This window comes from Benincasa hispida, unplaced genomic scaffold, assembly GCF_009727055.1.
Source record: "Benincasa hispida cultivar B227 unplaced genomic scaffold, ASM972705v1 Contig393, whole genome shotgun sequence".
NCBI lineage: Eukaryota > Viridiplantae > Streptophyta > Magnoliopsida > Cucurbitales > Cucurbitaceae > Benincasa > Benincasa hispida.
Window position 1 is genome coordinate 167,792 of NW_024064830.1, and position 19,442 is coordinate 187,233.

Sequence of the window (19,442 nt, forward strand, 5' to 3'; positions counted from 1 at the left end):
CACAAACAGAGGTGCCTTCTTGCATTTTGGAGTTGAATATGTTCTTAAGAGCCTCATGCATAAGCTGTTTAGACGGTTGTCCAAACATCCCCCGTAGAGACTCCATGATCTCTGAGCTGAGATCATAGGCTCATGCTTCTTGGCCAAGACATCAGAAATACTTGCCAAGATATAGGCTCGGGCCTTCTCTTTCGCCCTTGTCCATCACTCGTATGCCTCCTGAACATTTCGAGTGGCATTTGAAGCTAGAATAGGAGGACAAGCCTCCATGAAAGCGAACATGAAATCCTCGATGATTAGGATCGTTGTGATCATATGTTTCCATGTTGAAAAATTGTCGCCAGTTAATTTTTCGGTGCTTAACAATGATAATGTGGTTGTTGCCATTTGAAAAAGTTGTTGAAAATACTTTTAAACAAATTTGTTTTTGCAAAATAGTTTCAAGTACCCTAAGTAATAGACTTTTATTTTGCAATGATGTCACAGTGAGTCAGGACAAACGCCACCGGTGGGGTGATCAATTGCCGCTTCAATGGGATGAGACATTCTCAACCATTAGGCAGAACCAACTCTTGGAACTGAACTTAACAGCCAACATTTTTCTGTCTAGAATCGTTAACATTTAACTATTCCGTGTAAGTGTAACCCCTCGTTTTCGGTGCCAGAGTCCCACCCTAATGCACTTACCGTAGGAAAAAGACATATTAGAACAAGAGACTAAGTTACCTTATCCTCTTACAGGAGGTCAAATAAAGAAAGGCGCAAAACTTCCATCCTTTAAGGCTCTCAGGGTGCCTCAAGGCGATGTACAGTAACTTTATTCAACCTAATGAGGGAGACCGAGGGATATGCTATCGCACTTCCCACTCCCACTTACTATGAACATTCTCTCCATCCACCTTGATATTGACCTACCCAAACTCCATCCATTGGGGGGACACACCAAAGGTGCCGCGAGGCCGAGGATAGATCTCACGGTGTGGACTTAAGGAGAATAGTGAAAGGTTTAAGTGAAGTATCTCATGCCTCAAGTACCTCCAACTGAATATGGTCTTTTTAAAGTCCGCACATAAACAACATTCATTTATGAAATATAAACAAGTTCAAGTAGTCACATTTAAACACTTTAATGGACTGTCATTAACTTGCATGCATGCATCAAATCTATCTAATTCACCTTTCCACGTAAGTTCCCAAGTAGGGGTATTACGTTTCCGTCAACTTAAATACCCCAGCATAGACAGAACCCGCCTTAGACAAAAGGTCCCTTATAGATAGATTTTCTACATTTTAACCTTTTATTAGCCAATTTAATCCTATTAAACTGATTAAAAGATTAAAGTCTTAGGGTTGCTAATCATAATAGAACCGTGATCTTAGGTCTATGTGATCCAAGTTTTAAACATTTTAAAACATGAATTAAACTTAAGTTAGCATGCATGTCTATCTTATTTCTTTTAGTTCTAATTTCTCTTTAACGTTTTAAAAAAGAAACAACTAAAAAAAATTGCACACAATTAGGCGCTTATAACATTTATAAAATAACTTATGTGTCATGCTTCATACAATTTCCAGTCATTACTATATAACTTTTATATAACTCGTAATAATCTAGGAAACATGCTATCATTCACCCTTATACTATAACAATTATAATATAAAGATGATGCATGTCTAAGCTTTTTATGCATGCATAAATATAACTCTTATATTATATGATGCATGAGCATGATCTAACATAATTAAATCATGCTTCTCTAAATTATAACAATTACAATAAAGAGATGATGCATGATCAATGCATAACCTAAGGTAGGATTTACTATATGTGCATATCATATGACATATACATTGTATGTATTAAACAAATAGATTAATAGACCGGGATGAGCCTTTAAATCGAAATGAATCGGAATGAATAAACCAATCTATTACATTTATCATCAAGCAAACCGGTTCACAAGCGAACCGAGTCTTGAACCGCTAGAAGGTCTCCATCGTGTAGCAATATTTATTAGGTAGACAATCGTTCAGCACACACTATATGATAGGAACTTTAGCAAACGATCGCGTAGACGACGACAAGGCTGCGAAGCCTGATCGCCCATGCGATCATATAGTGCAACGATAGGTAAACAATTTACCTTAAGTTACTAAGCGATCATTTAGTCAGTTACTAAGCAATGAAGCTTGCCGACCTAAACGATTGTCTAGCGCGCTTAAACGATACGCGAGCGTCTGATCGTTTAACTTAGCGTGCAACTTGATAAACGATTTATCTTGCGTTGCTAAGCGATCGTTTAGTCAGTTACTAAGTGATGAAGCTTGCTGACCTAAACTATCGTCTAGCTTGCGCGTGCTTTAAACGATGCTCAACGATCGCATGCCCGATTATCTTTTCGATACGACCAATGTTTGATCGTATATGCCATCGTTCAACTGCTGCGTTCAACCATGATTGCTTACGCCTTCATATTCACGATGCAATGGACAACGATCGCGTATAACCGCTTCTACACGATACGATCAACCCTTGATCGTCTCCTTCCTCGAAGAGCTAGACTCAAACACTTTGAATACAGCTGTGAAGGGTTGACACACTGCCGATTGGTTAAGATGGACACATAATATATCTGTAGTGAGGAGAGTTCAGCTGTTGGTCTTTAGTGGAGTGTCTGGCAGTTAACGGATGGTGGATCCCGTGACTAAAGAGTTTAATCAGTTATTCACGTACCGTTGGAGCTTCGGATCTACAGGTCCATAAGGTCCCCTTAGTAGCTTGGATTTCTGTTGAGGATCAGTTCTTGGTGTTGATTTGAAATGTTCAAATTGACAATAGGTTTTTTGATTATATATGATATAATCGGTATGATGTATAAGATACATCTAGTGGAGGATTGATGTAAATGAGATTTACATTAAGTACCATCGAATAGAAAAAGAACTATGGTTTATATGTTTCATGAGATGAAATATTAAAACTATAGGTTATAAATATAGTATGATAAGCTGGTTATCATTTATATTTATAATAATATTAATTATTGGATAATTAATACTTTTTCTTTTAAATAATCAAAGTAATGGGTGGTTATTGGATCATGGTAACCGTGAGTTTAAAAGGAAGGTGGTTTCCTATTTTGAAAAGTAGGTTTTACAAAAGTTTTTAAAAAAAGGATTTTTAAATTTTCTCTTCGTGAAAAGAAACTCACGTAAGTCGTCAAGTAAATACATATTTACTAAACGACGACTGAGCGAGCTAAACAATCGTGCAAGTGCGAGCTAAACGATCATGTAGTGTCTACTAAATGATCGCATAGCTTTGCTAGACAACCGCTGGCCCAAGATAAATGATCGTGTAGAGTCTGTATGTGACAGACCAAGCCAAACGATAGAGCTAAACGATCGCATAACTTTTGCTAGATGATCACATAGCTTTATCTAAACGATTGGGTATCAACCTATACGATAGGTCTCAGCCATCTCCCACTAGCCCAATCGTGTACGCGATCGTTGTTTCCTCCATTCGTCTGCCTCATACTAAGTCCGAACAGAGCCCACCCTCTGGATTCTCACACCGAGAATACCAAGGACGCCTTGTTGGTGGTGTCAGACTCAACTCGATATCGTCGAGGTTTTTTGGAGGCCGTTCATGGTGTTGTGGAGGCCGTTCGTGTCGCTATGGACAAGCACGGTGTTCGTTCGTGTTGCGGAGGAGTTCGTGACCGAGGAGATCGTTGAGGACGAGCGCGAAGTGTTCGTGCAGTGTTGCGGTCATATAGATCGAGCATTCGTGATTATTGATTGTTCGAGCAGTCAGCCCATTATAAGTCTATGGTTCATGCCTTTATTGCTTCTAAGTCTATGGTTCAAAATCAATTAAACACAACATAGGTGAATATCAGCCCATTATAAGTCTGCACTAGTTTTGGCATTCTTACTAGACTATCATGCTCGTATACATCAGCTCAAAACAGAAGAGCCGAACGTAAACACTGGCATATCGTGGAAACTGAGCTCACTCTATTAGCCCAAGCTTTGATTCTTCTTAAATATTGGTGGTTTGCTTTTCAAACTGCAGTTTTACTGATCAATGAGCTTTCTTCTCCTATTTTGCAGGGCAGATCTCTAGTTGAACTTCTCATCAACAAGCCACTGGACATATCCTCTTTTCGTACTTTCGGTTGTGCCTACTACCCAAACTTGAGACCATATCAACGATACAAATTTGATTTCCACTCAGATCGTTGTGTCTATCTTGGTCCCTCTGCCATTCATAAAGGGCATCGATGTCTCTCCTTGACAGGTCGTATCTTCATCACTAGGCATGTTATTTTTAACGAGGATAATTTTTCCTTCAAACACAACTTTGGCAACCCAAGACCAACTACTGCACCACCCAAACCTCACCCATCTATTTCTTCCTGGTTTCCTCCTCCTTCACTACTATCATAGTCCAGCCCAATTCATGTTCATAATGATTCAGCTTCCTCTTAAAATATCCCTCAACAGCCCTCATCGACATTCAGCCCACTGTCACTTTCTCACATGGGTTATCCTCACCCTACCGATCCAAATCCAAGTACTTTCAGGCTCATCTCCACTACTCAAGATTCCCCGCCCCATCCCAACATATTGACGCATTCTTCTCCACTCTATTCAACCAATAATTCAACCGAGCCTAGCTCACATCCTCATCACTTTACCTCTAATCTTCCTCAACCCTCCTTTTCTCTACCTCTTCCAAAACCTTCTACTGTCATCAACAATCATCCCATGATCGCCAGGGCAAAGGTTGACATCTTTCGTCCCAAAGCTTGGCTAACCGCACCAGAAGCTAATCCATCATCCATCACATACTCTACTTTACAGGACCTCTAAAGGTCAGTGATGCTCTTTCCTCTCCTCATTGGAAAGCAGTAATGGAATCTGAGTACTCTGCCCTCTGTCGCCTAAATACCTAGACTCTCATGCCTCTCTGCCCTCAATACATTGTTGTTGGATGTCGATGTATTTTTTTTCTAAAGCAAAACGTTGATGGTTCTGTCCAAAGACACAAAGCGAGACTCGTTGCAAAAGGATTTTATCAGACACTGGGGGTTGACGTCTTCGACACTTTCAGTCCAGTTGTGAAATCATCAACAATCCATATCGTCTTATTTCTGGCTATTTCTGATGGGTGGTCTCTCCAACAACTGGACTTCAACAACGTTTTTCTTAATGGGACCTTGAAAGAGGTTGTCTACATGACTCAACCCCCTAGATTCAATGATTCTCGTTATCCCTCATGTGTCTGCAAAGTTAACAAAATAATCTACGGGTTAAACTTTTCTCACCAGTTGTGGATTCTCTGTCAGTAAGTCCGATGCTTCCCTCTATTTTCTTTGACGTCACTCCACAATCATTCTTCTGCTCATTAATGTTGATGACGTTATTATTACTAGTAATGACCCTCATTTCATCTTTCACCTTATAAAAAATCTTGATAAAAAATTTTCCTTAAAAGACCTTAGCATTTTGAACTACTTTCTGGGCATTCATATATCCTTGGCATTTTAATCCAACCAAGTGACTCTCTATCTCTATTGCCTTCTCTGATGCTAATTGGGCATCCAACATTGATGATCGAAAATCTGTTGTTGCTTACTCTGTTTTCCTTGGAACCTATTTGATTTCATGGTCCTCTAAGAAACAAGTTGTTGTGGCCAGGTCAAACACAGAATCTGAATATTGTGCCTTTGCCCATGCCTCTGTTGAAATCTCATGAATACATCAGTTTATCGAAGAACTTGGTTTCAAACTTTCTGGACCACACGTCCTCTGGTGTGATAATATTGGTGCCGGAGCCTTAGCTTCAAATCCTGTGTTCCACTCTCGAACCAAACATATTGAGATAGATGTTCACTATGTTCATGATCAATTTCTTAAAGGACAATTAGACATTCGATACGTTCCTTCCAATGAACAAGTAGCAAATTGCCTCACCAAACCTCTGAGTCACTTCTAGTTTTCCTACTTCAAATCCACGTTTGGATTAATTGATCTCAATCCCAATTTGAGGAGTGATGATAAGAAACATGACAAAGTCAACCATGACTCAGCCAAGTTGACCGTCGACGTGTGCAAAGATGTGGATTAAACAATTCCTCTACCTGTCCCTTTCCATTCTGTTTTCTCCCTATCAATTACATGGCAACACATGTAGAGTTCGTTATACAAAGATTCTTTTGTAATTGTATATATTGAGTCCTTTGGAGCCCTTTGTACATCATCATTCAATATACTGAAAATTCCCAAATTATTCTTTACTCGATCCTAGGGCTTGCTCCTTTTTAAAAACTCGATCAATAAATTATTCTTCTACTCAATCCTTGGGCTTGCTCCTTTTTTTAAAAAAAAAAACTCGATCAATGGAGTTGGAACAGAGATCCGCGACAGAGATTAAACGCTTGAACGCAGATCCACGGTGAAATCTGATCAACAGATGCACATGGTGGAAAAGGATTTCCGACGATCGGAGACACGAGCGGCAACATGCCTACTGCAGACGAAACACAGGAACGCAACTGCATGTGGTGACAAGAAAATCTGACGGTTGAAGACTTGAGCTTTGTTTGCATTGTCGAAAAGAAGAAAAAGAACTATTCATACGATGGTGAACGGAAATGGAAGTTAGAAGATAGTTTGTGAAGGAATAGAAATTGGAGATTGAAGAAGAAATGAGAAATATTTGGGGGGGAATAGTTTTGGAAAGTGAAAAGATATTTGGAAAGTGTAAAAAGGATTTTTGAAAGTATGAAGTGTGTTGGAACGTGTAAAAAAGATTTTGGAAAATGTGGAGTGTTGGAAAGTGTAAAGGGTTTTTTCCCACTCTCGAATTTAATCTTTCTTTCTTTTTCTTTTCCTTAATGAATAAGATCATAATTGTAAATGGACCTAAGTAATGAACTCGCTAAGCTATTCGTGAAATAAATAGAGAACAAACCAAATAGAAATCTCTTGATTGATTGTCCGTAGAACGGTTGGTTGGAAATATGCCAGCATCTTCAACCTCCCTCTCTCAGTTTTGTCCTTCAGACGATTGACTTTAGAAGTAGAACATTGCAAACATCGACTCTATTAAGATTTTGAATACAAATTCAGAAACCAAGCCTTTAGTAACAATACTGTTCTGCAAATATCCATTCTCCAACTAAGATCTAATCCATCCTGTCCTCGGATGTCCTTAATGCAAAGACACTCAAATTAACATTCCACAATACTCTTGAATTATCATGGCCAAAAGGAACATCAAACAGAGAGATAAAAAAGGGAAGAAATAAGCAAGCCGTGTAAGAATATATTACAGTGAAACATTCCCAAGTTTGTCGTTTGTATTCTAAATTTACAAGTCAAACTCATCGGAGTCAGACAATGAAATAGGTCCAAGTGAGTTGTTACCTTCTAAGCTAGCAAGCATCACAAACTCTTTTTTGATACATCCTCTTTTCTCTATCCATCTCACACCAAGCACACTGAACCGTACAACGACATCGTTTCCGATCGTTGCAAATTCGTTACTTGAGAATACAGGATTTTCACCACCAACATAATGGTAGGTTGGCATTTTACAAGCTGAAAGAAACACGTACTTGATCGGTCCACATTTTAAGAGTAAGCCACGCCGAAATATGTGATGAACAACTCCATGCAAGATCTCCCCCTCGAAAGGCAAAAAGGTACGACAACTAAAGGTAATGGGGAATGAAACACATTGAGACTGACTGTTAACCACTCCCTTGCCTATGCTCTTCAAGCTAGTAACAGCAAGAAAATAGCCATGGTCTTTGTTGGCCTTCTCCTTCAATAAGTTCTCTAATAGACATGTTATAATGTACCTCTGAAAGTTGAGAGCATCTCTCTTTTCCTTTTCCGCTGTGATTTCCACATCTTTAACTAGTTCCACTTCATAAAACATTTCCCAAATCTGATCAAATTCAAGAAAACCAACATTTACCAATCTACATCTTATAAGAAATAAGAAATGTGTATATTTATCAAAGAACACATTTGAGACAAGAAATTTGCTTTCATGCAATCCCACTAAACCGTGTAAACTCATCCACTTGGAGAAAAGTGCTTCAGACTATGAAATTTTGAGCATAACTCCAACAATCACTCAAGGATAAAGCAAATCAAAGAAGGAAAACATTTGCTTCATATTAGCCTATAACATCAGCGTTATGAAAAGAACATAAAATAAAAGGTCAGCAATATCCTTGAGCTAGAAAACTACAAGATACTCAAATGTTTGGGTGGAGTATATTGGTAGCAGCACCTAGAAGGATTCCACGTTATTAATTGGAAGATCGCACATCGATTAAATACTTTTAAGTCTTAAGAAAACGAAAATTCTAACAAAGACGGCAGAGAGGTTGGTGATTCCGTAAATTCTTAAAGTAGCAATGAGAAATAAACAAAGGACCCAGCCGGTTGTGCTCAGCGATTTACACTTATCAAGATTATGCCAAATCCAGTCGAATTATTTCATGGCTACTAACAGAAATCTGTTTCTCTGTTCATAAACTGACCACACAAAAACTTTAATTCGACTAAGCAGCACAAATAGGGAAGTATCAACAATCGCCACACGATTACAAGCACCAATTAATTCCAATGACCTCACCATCCAAACCGAATCGATAATCAAACTGCAGAGGAAAAATCACAGATTCTGCCTCGAATGACAGATGAACAAAACGTATAGAAATTCAATCATCATACAATTACAGAGAACCAGAAACGGCTACAGATCTCGAATTCAAAACATCCCTAATCTGTCAAAAACTCAAAATATGAAGCGGACCACAGTGTGCAACACGGATTAGAGGGGGGGGGGGGGGAGAGAGAAAATGAGGAATGAGTTACCTGAGTAGGAAAAATGAAGGAGGGCGGCGGCAGAGGAGGAGGAGGAGAGGGGCGGCGGCGAGAATTGCGAGGAACTAGAGAAATGAAAATGGGGGGCATTAGGAAGTGTTGGGATGCTGTGATTGGGGAAATGCATCGGAGTGGATAAAGTAAAAGGCGGACGGATTTACCATATTTATAGAAATAAAAAATGGATCTTGGAAAATGGAAGCTGCTCCGATGCTTACCTTTCGTCCTTTCTCCGATATGATCAATGACGTGTACTATAAATATAAATACTAGATAAATGTGCTAATGGGTTACATATGCGTGTGTGATCCACCCGATTTACGTCGAAATATTATTTTGATCTCTATCTTTATTAAATTTTTCATCTAATTTTAATCATAAATTTTAAATATATCTTAAATTTAGTTGGCACAGCTAATTTGTTGTTTATTTTTTTCAAAAAAATGTTATTTATTAGATTTTTACTATAAATTTTTAAATCACATTCACATATTTACTTGTATGAAATTTATTATGAATATTTAATTCAATTATGGTTAAAAATTAAGTTTGAGAGATTAAAATTAAGATTTATTAAAAGTTCGTAGACTAAAATTAAATAAACTTCAAATTATGGAAATCAAAATGTGTTTTAACCTATTATTCATTATTTAATTTTTTTTCTTATTTTTTTTCTTTCATTTTTTTCCTTAGTAAATTAAGAGTCTGTTTGATAACGTTTTCACTTTATGTTTCTTATTTTTTAAGAAATTAACTTGTTTGATAATTGTTCATCTTTTTTGTTTCTATAATTTGATAAACATTTCGAAAATGCGACTAAATTTGAAAAATTATAAAAAGTAGTTTCTTCACGTTGTATTTCTATTTTTATATAATATTATTTATCAAAAATTATCATGGGCCTGTTGGAAGATTTATGCCTAAACTACCCTATCACCTTTTGGTTGTGTGTTCTTCTCCAGTTGGGCACCTTTTTTTTTTTTAATATTTATTTTCATCTTTTATATCTTCTTTATTAATTTTGAAAAATAGTTATGCTATATTTATATTTTATTTTAATCTCAAATTTTAAAATTCTCAAATATTTAGATTTTTATATTCTTTTTAATTTTCAATTAATATTTTTATATTTCAAATTTTAACTTCTAGGATGTGCACTTTTATTTTATTTTTTCTTTATATTTATTTCCATCTTTTATATTTTATTTTTTTCTTTATTAATTTTACTATTTGCAAAAATAATTTGCTATATTTATATTTTATTTTAACTTTAAATCTTAAAATTCTCCAATATTTAGATTTATATATTATTTTAATTTTTGATATGTATATTATTATTTTTTACCTTTCAACTTTTGAGTATTAATTTTTACCATATACATGTTTATATATTATTTTAATTTTAATATTTTTGATATATCTGAAATCGAGTAAAATTTTACAATATATAAATTCTGTTGACTACAACATTCATTTAACTTGACTTTAATATTTTACAACCATGACATTTATATAATAATATAACTAAATAGAATTTGACTTGAAATCATTTGAGATAAATGGTTCGAGTTCGAACTGATAATGTCGATGAAATGTGGGCAACATATGAAGAATATGATACAACTTTCTTATTGTATTTAGTTGTCGTCGAGACTTATTTGTATTAGATAACATAAATGTATATATGATGTAATTTGATTTTATTTTCTATCTTAAACCGTATAGAACTACATGATTTTTAGTTTTATTATATCCAAACTAAATCGAACTACGTTAATTTTTTAAAAACAAAAACAAAACAAAATTTTAGTTTGGTTATTTTTCTAATCAATTTTAATGTACACCACGGAGTTACAACTTTTAGAGAAAAGAAAAAAGACTTATGAATAGTTTTATGATGATAAACACAAAATTCATCGACCATAGATTGAGTTTCATTGTTGAATGGTATAATGCCAATTTCTTCAAGAAATTTCCAAAAGCAAAAGTGAATATGTTCTTTCTTTAGTTATTTATCTATTTATGAAACAAAATTCAAAACGTGCCAATTATGATTCAATTCTAATTTAAATAATTATTACCATGGGAACTTGGTATATATATTAGCACAAAATTATTTTTATTCTTCCACTCCCTTATTTACCCAAATAATATGCACCCGAATCAAAATGGAACTTTAACAAAAAAAATATATATATTTTTTGGAGAATGAGATGCAAATGTTGAAGTAGACAAAATGAGTGGCAAGAAAAAGAAAGAAAATGCAAACGGAGTTTAGTTCATCAGTAATTCATGTAACATTCATTTTTAGAGGTTGAAGGTTTGATTCACCAATCTTATAGTTATTATACTAAAAAAATTGGCATGATCTTTTTCCTTAAAAATTGAAAGTTCGATCATTTACTCCACAATTGTTGTCCTAAATATTGCATTCAAGTTATTGTAAAGTTGAAGGTTTACGAATGTAAGAGACTTTAGATGGAAGGGTGATGTTTACTACAATAAAGAGAAGAATATATGTATCAACATTTGCAAATAAAGAAAACATGTCTCTAACATTTCAACTAGGTTGTTGTGACTAGCAATCTGAACATAGGTCAAGTAGTTGAGGTATATATCTTTGATCTATAGGCTAAATCTTCTAATTGTTCACTTTAATTGTTGTGAATATTCAAAAGATAGTTGTCGCAACTCTGCATCACATTATTGTAATACATGAGTGTGTGACAATCTTCCCAAAAAATTATATTTGCCTCGTTTTAATTTGATTTAATCAAATGGCTTCATTTTTTTTACATTTCTTCATGTGTTTTACCAACAACACTTGTAAACTAAACGAATGATTAAGGCATTTTAACTTTTAATGCTTCAAAAATTTTTAAGGAAAATTTCAACTTTGAAATGTCATAACTTTGAGCTTAATTAACCAAATTGGATGATTTTTTTTAATCCATGTAACTTTTCAAGATCTACTTGTTGAAAGGTGCTTGTTTGACCATACAACCCAAAAGTCCAGTTTAGCCCTTAATTTGATTACACAATGTCTTTCTTTGAGAGTTCACCTTTTTGAGTCGTTGGTGCTTAAGCCATGGTGGAACGAAAGAGAATAGAGAGGAGAAGAAGTAAGAAAAGAAGAAAACATAGAATAAGCAAATGAGAAAGGAGACAGAAATTTACAGTTTTTTTAAACCATGGGTAGAATAGAATCTGATCCCTCAAAAAGTAAAATTTTAAAAATTATTTTATTACAACAAGTCATCCTAGGGTAATTCCTACTTATCAAATAAGAAACGGGAAGCAAAAATCCTTGCATAAAACGTTTCGATTTTTAAGCTTTTTTACTCCAACAAATAAAGTACTTTGATCTTGAGTACTCTAGTTTTTAGATTGGTTTGATCCCTTTTCTTACTTTTTTTTTTTAGAGGCTATGTACCCTTTATCAAGCATATTAATTAATGATCTATCATGGGAAATTTATACGGATGACCCAAAAATTAGATCCAAAATGTCAAATTTAACCCATTTTTTAAAAATAATGTCAATTGACCCTCTGCTGACATCATCGTCATACCAAATTACGTAAATTGCCCTTACTTCTTTGTCTTCGTACCTTTTTACCGGGAACCCACCAAAACTAAACTATTCTTCATTCAAATTTTCCAAGGCTAACGGCTTCGTATCGCTCATAAACGAAAAAACTATTTCCGGCTTGCAAACGATTCTACTGCCGCCGACAAATCGAATCTGATCGGTAAATCTTTCAATATGTGCCTGAAAATGTCTTACACTGATCGGTAATGGGGCTTTGTAGGTCGTTCTGAGTTTAGAAATACACTCGTATGATTTTTTTTGTTTGTTTTTTTTGGTTTTCGATGTGTTCTGTGGTTGAAGACGAGTAGAAAGAGTTTGTGAGCGAGATAAGTGAGAGTGAAATTGGTAGAACGACACCAGAAAGAGAAAATGTGAGCGAGATAAGTGAACCTATGGTTTTTTTTGTTTATTTTTCTGGTTTTCGATGTGTTATGTGGTTGAAGACGAGCAAAAAGAGAGAATGCAAGGGAGATAAGTGAGAGCGACACCGAAGAGAACGACACCGGAGAGAGCAATACTCGAGAGAGCGATACGGGAGAGAGCAACACCAGTGAGAGCGAGTCTAACGAGAGTGAATTCAGCGAGATTTAAACAGAATGTTGTTTTACATTTTTTTTTTTTTTTGAAGGAGTTTACTGATTGAATTTTTATTTCATGCAGGAGTGATTTAAGATGGCTACACGTTTCAAAATAGTTGAAGCCGACCGATTTCCCGGTCAAGTAACCAGCTTGGCCCACATTGCTAATGCAAACAATATTGTCAAAGAGAAGCTCATGCCAACGCAGTTGGACATGTTCAAGAGAATAGTTTTTGGGCGATTTGTAGATGTTGATATGGTGTTTAACAGCCTAATTGTCCATCACATGTTGCTTAGAGAAGTGAAGAGGACAAGATCAGACTCAATGTCATTCTCTGTCTGTGGGAAGGTTGTCACTTTTTCGAAGGATGACTTTTTGTTGATGAGTGGTTTGTGGCAATCCCCAACACGAGTTGATCGGAACCAGCAATCCTCATATGAACTTGCTATCAATTATTTTGGTAATCGAGTGACGAAGGACACTTTACACCTCCGTCAACTTGAAGAAAAATATAAGGACTTAGAGTTTGAAAATGATGATGATGTTGTGAAGATCCGCCTAGTTTACTATACTGAGGTCGCAATGATGGGGAAAAACAAACAGAAAAATGCAGACCTCAAACATTTCAAGTACATTCAAAATTTGGAGTACTACAATAGTCTTGATTGGGGTACCATTATTTGGGAGAGGACATTGGATGCCCTAAAGACTACGTTGAATGATAAGAGCAGACTATATAAGACGAGGGTCAAAGCAAATAAAAACTACGTTGTGAAGTACTCCTTACGTGGATTTCCACAAATGTTCCACGTAAATTTGATTAACATAATAATCGTGTTGTTTAATCTAACATTACTATTGTTCTTAATATATTTAAAATTTTATTTAGGTATAGTCGTACGAGATCCTAGCTTCATCGATAGCTGGGAATATTGCGGAGCGAAGGAGCAAGATGACTTTGCCCCGTATATTACGATGGTCACGCTCCCACTCAGTATCCTTCAAAGTACTAGAGAGAGAGATATTCGAGTCTAACAATGTACATTTACTCTATGCATAATATGTTTATCTGGTTGTTAAATTGACACTAACCAGTTTACTGAGTTGTTAATACAGATAAAGGTTAAAGAGGGAACTGTCATGTCAAATTTTGAAAGGGAGTTTCGGGATACCCCAGTGGAATGACGACCTATATTTGAGCTAGGTGCAGATGATGATAGTTCTGAAAGTGGCAATAGGTCGACGAGTGAGGGGGGTAGTTCTGAAAGTGAAAGTGACGGTGATGATCATCGTGGAGATGACAATGATGAGGTTGTTAGGGTGGAGGGAGGGGATGAATCTGAGCATTCTGAGCACGAGGATGTTGAATATGGAAGGCTGGAAGGAGGGACATATACACCTAGTGATGATATGTTCCATGATATGATGGGGGACGTACGCGAGGAGGACGAGTTGAACCAAGTTGATGTCTATCTTGTAGACTCCGGTATAGAGCGACCTGTGGATGAGGAATGTTCTGAGTGTGTTGCCCGTCGCAGGGAGGGAGCCAATCCTGACGAGTCTATTTATTCATACCTGCGGTCCATTGACAGCTCACTATCGAGTTGGATGGCCGTATATCGGGTTTAGATAGTCGTGTATCCAGTATGGAGGAAAACATGATTGGCATGAAAGGGAAATTGTCAGCCATCCTATCATTGTTGCAGTGTATGTGCAAGGTTTGCATCATTTTATGTCTTTATGTGTTTAGTTTTTACATGTTCGTGAACTCACCATTTTACTTTACTAATTGAAGGGTTCCACGGTGAATGAGGAGACGACCTGTCACCCATCCCATTTTGGGATCCCGATACGACTGCGACTGCCTCTGACACTCACATCCCCATCCCCCCTCTACAGCTCGATACCACCACTTCACCTACTCCCACCCCCCCTGTACAGCCCAATACCACCACTTCCACGACATTACTAATTGATGTCGAACCTATACAGGCCGACGTCCCACAAACAGAGCCCGACATGTCTACCTTACTCACCATGCCACATACAGAGGCTGACATGTCTAGAATCCCAGAGGCCGACACTTCTGGGATTGTTATGACACAGAAGGAATTCCACTAGTGAGTAATTTATTGATCAGTAATCTTTGTTTATATTTTTATATTTCTTGATGAGTAACGTTTTGTTATCTGTTTGTGTAGGAATCTCGAAGAATTAGTCGTAAGAGAAAACTTGTTGATAAATATACCCCCTCAGCCCAAGTAAAGAAAAAAAGTGTGGTTAAACATCCTCTCCCAGGTGTAGCTACGTCAATATCCAGATCGATCGTCACATATAACGTAGCACACGATGTTCCACACAATATCCTGACAGAAATGATGGGCTGGATCTCGGACGACAATACAGACAACGAGGTTCAAGAAAACTTCTTTAAACCACTCGCCAAGCAATTCTTCAAGGAATTGATTACCCTGAATTCGTTGGTCGAGTACGATGTAAGTGTCCTAGTCTTTACGTCTTTACATGTTGGCTATCTTGTACTACTGACATATTAATTTTTCGTGCATACCATAAATACTTTATTTTATTTTATGAAAGATAAATTTTATACACGGCCCCACATGTGCATGCACAAGTTCACCATTTTGCCAATTGGTGTAACCGTAAATTTTGATATTTCGTTTCTTAACTTCTCATTATATTTCGTTAAGTTTCCTGGTCTTTACTTCTTTACTTAACTTCTCATTTTATTTGACAGAGTCACCTTAATGCTCGTGGCGGGGTATTTAAACGAATAAAGAATAAGTCACTTCTGGAGGCTGCCCTAGCATGGGAAGATGAAGACACGTATAAGTCTACGTCACCAATAAATTCGATGTCAAATGGGCAGATGTGGATTTCGTTTATACGGCGATGAATATCAGTGACCACTAGATGGTCCTTGCAATGGACATTAACAGAGGCCATATATTCATATTCGATTCACTTCCATCATACACACCAATGACAACGCTGGTGAATTGGCTAGAGCCAGACGGTCACAGTACCATCCCTACTTCATTACTGTGACGTGGATCGATCAAAGTTGAACCTATCCATAGCCTGGTGGAAAATCTCGCCACCTATGAACGTCGACATACAACACGGGTCAATCGAACACCTGGTGACTGGTGTTGATCCATTCGTAATCACTCAGGAGAAGATGAGTGAATATAGGATGCAATTAGCATGTCAACTATAGGCAAACACTTCATATTTTTTATATATATTAAACATGTATTTTTTATGTATGTAAAAAAATTCATTTATTTTTTTATGTATGTAAAAATATTCATTGTATAATTGAACATATATTTTTTATGAAAGTTCAAAGTTCAAAGTTCAATATTAGAATTTTATCAAAACATGCATTTTTTTATGTATAATGGAGCTAGTGCTCTTTTCATTGTATAATTGAACATGTATTTTTTATGTAAGTTCAAAGTTCAATATCAGAATTTTATCAGAACATGCATAATTAAGCTTAGAACATTATATGGTTCAATGTTCAAAGTTCAAAGATTGAGAGAGAGAGAGCGAGATTGTGAGAGAGAGCGAAATTCATGGAGAGCGAGATGTTCAGAAAAATCCAAACGATCGTTTAGTTATTAGTGTACGATCGTTTAGTTTACCAATGCTCCCAGAGTTAAACGATAGTTTAGCTTTACTATACGATCGTTTAGTTATTAGTGTACGATCATTTAGTTTACCGGTGCTCCCAAAGTTAAACAATCGTTTAGCTTTACTATACGATTTTCTAGACAAATCCAAACAATCGTTTAGTTATTAGTGTACGATCGTATACCTTTACTAAGCGATGAAGCCTGAAGTACACAATTGTTTAGCGCGCTCCGCATAGGTAGTAACTAAGCGAGAGAGTGAGATTCATGGAGAGCGAGATTGTGTGTGTGTGAGAGAGAGAGAGAGATTGAGAGAGCGAGATGTTTAGATAGAGCGAGATTGTGAGAAAGAGCGAGATTGAGAGAATATTTGTTATCTATTTTTGTTACAAGTATGAAGATTGAGAGAGTATGAAGTTATTGTGTTTTGTTACAAGTATGAAGATTGAGAGAGTATGAAGTTATCCATTTTTGTTACAAGTATGAAGACTGAGAGAGTATGAAGATTACTATTATATAAATACTCTAGCTTGTTATTGTTTTTTGTTTACAAGATGAAAATATGAAGTATGAAGTATATTACAAGTATGAAAAAGTATGAAGTATGTTACAAGTATGAAAAAGTATGAAGTATGTTACAATTATGACGTATGAAAAAATGATCAATGGTATTTATAACTAAACTGGATGAGGGGTGTTTGTGTCTCGTCTCTGGCATTTTCGGCATGTCGCACGGTTGTAAGCAGTTCAGTACAATTTTGGCGGTTATGTCCATAATTCCCACACCGACCACATTTCATTTGTCTGTGAAATTCTCCTCTAGATGGTATTCTTCTCACTCTCCATCGCCCAGCTTGTGGCACAAACTTCGAAGGAAGGATAATCTTTTCTACGTATCCAGAAGGTCTTTTCCATTCAGATATGTGGCCAAGTGGATTTATAAGCTCCGCATACGCAGTCATTAAAGAGTCCACTATATAAAATCGACTGCAAAGACTGTGGATTGATATATTTCTTTCCTTGGTATCAAAAATTGCATGGGAACACGGGATACCAAGTGAGTCAAATTCCTTACATGTTCATTCCTTCATGTGAAGATTGACAATACCGTTCAATCGATTATTTCGCACGTGTACCCACAATCAATAGGCTCCACCCGATATCGTCTGCCCTTATCGGCTTCACTTGCCAATCTTGTTTCACAGTAGTCAGAGTGCAATGTCGTTCAAGATGCCCAGTAATTCCTCCGTTCGTAGAACCACGATTGGAGCACCTCTAACATGTTCAATCAAGCATACTATGGGCAATAGTCGATACTCTTTAGTTAAGGAATTGAAACACTATGCACTATTGGATGTCATGTTATCATATCTTCGTTCTATTTAGTAAACCCGTGCCCACCTTTGAAGACCGATGTCTTCCAAATATTTCGTGACAGCACCGTCTCTAAAATTGCGAAGTTCATCCCATTTTGTCTGGAGCTCTATCATGCGAAATGCCTTTGCTGCATCTCTAAATATCCCAACAACCGTACTATCCTTAAAGTTTGTAACCAAATTCTGTTCTATATGCAATGTGCACAATTCATGAAATGTTGTGGGAAAAAATGCACAAATACCATTGCCGATAGATACCATCTGATCAGACACAAACACCAGATTATCGGGTTCTCCGATATTGCATTTCAAGTTCGACATAAACCATTTCAATGATCGATCGGTTTTATTATCCACTATTGCTTATACTAGTGGGTATAATTGATTGTTCCCGTCTATAGAAACTGCAACCAACATGGTGCCTTTGTATTTTCCTTTCAAGTGCGACCCATCAACAATAATACAAGGCCAACAGCTTGCAAAACCTCTAATACAAGGCCCTAATGCCATAAACATATACTTGAAATGCACCTCATCTTCAAGTTCGATCTCAAAGACTGTACCCGGATTCTCTATTTTTAGCGCTTCTCCATAAGCATGTAGTATGAAGTATGAGTATTCTGGAGTACCTCTAGTGAGATCATACGCGGCTTCCCTTGCATGCCACGCTTTATCATAACTTATATTCACGCCATAATCTCTCCTCATATCCTCAACGATATGACAAGGTAACGTCCTATGTCCGTGAACTTATCTTTGATGAGTTGACCAACAACCATAGCAGTTGCTTGTCTATGGTCATGATTCAAAATTCCTATGGAACATGTGTGCGAACTGTAGTACTTTGTGATCTTAAATATATCAGGCCCTTCCATTTTGACTGCACGAAGGCTCCACTTACATGTCTCCCCAATGTATTTGACAGTGAACAAAGATTTGGTTGATTTCCTGACCTTAAATTCAAAATTTCTGTTGATGGACAGAATAGATAATTTCATTTTCAAGTCCTTTTTGCTTAAAAATAGTTGACCAACTTCAACATCCTCTGTCCCAGATGAAGAGGTGTCAGGCATAATCAACTTTATCCTATGACTTGAAGACACAGATGGTGGAACCACTGAAGCTACTATAGAACGACACACATCTCCATGATCACGATCCATTTCATTCAATCCTCTTAGTTGCTCATTCACATCCACATCTACTGAAGAACCACAATCCATATAATCGAATGTTGATGGTACAATGTTGGTAGACAATGGAATATCATCCTCTTCTCGACAAAACTGATATGATTCCTCGTATTGTTTGTCCACAGCCG

General features: G+C 36.6%; 1 protein-coding gene across 2 annotated transcripts; it reads right to left on the bottom strand.

The window, feature by feature from the left end:
- Nucleotides 1-7,311: 7,311 nt before the first annotated feature.
- On the bottom strand, nt 7,312-9,100 carry LOC120069428 (DNA-directed RNA polymerase V subunit 7-like). 2 transcript variants are annotated; one of them, XM_039021174.1, is made up of 2 exons: nt 8,908-9,100; nt 7,312-7,944 (listed from the first exon to the last, which is right to left on the bottom strand). In XM_039021174.1, the coding sequence occupies exons 1-2, from the start codon at nt 9,041-9,043 to the stop codon at nt 7,385-7,387; spliced, it is 696 nt and encodes a 231-aa protein (XP_038877102.1). In that variant the 5' UTR covers nt 9,044-9,100; the 3' UTR covers nt 7,312-7,384. The 2 variants fall into 2 exon arrangements, with proteins under 2 accessions (XP_038877102.1, XP_038877103.1); XM_039021175.1 differs by having other exon boundaries at nt 7,312-7,966; nt 8,908-9,084.
- Between the last annotated feature and the right edge of the window lie 10,342 nt (nt 9,101-19,442).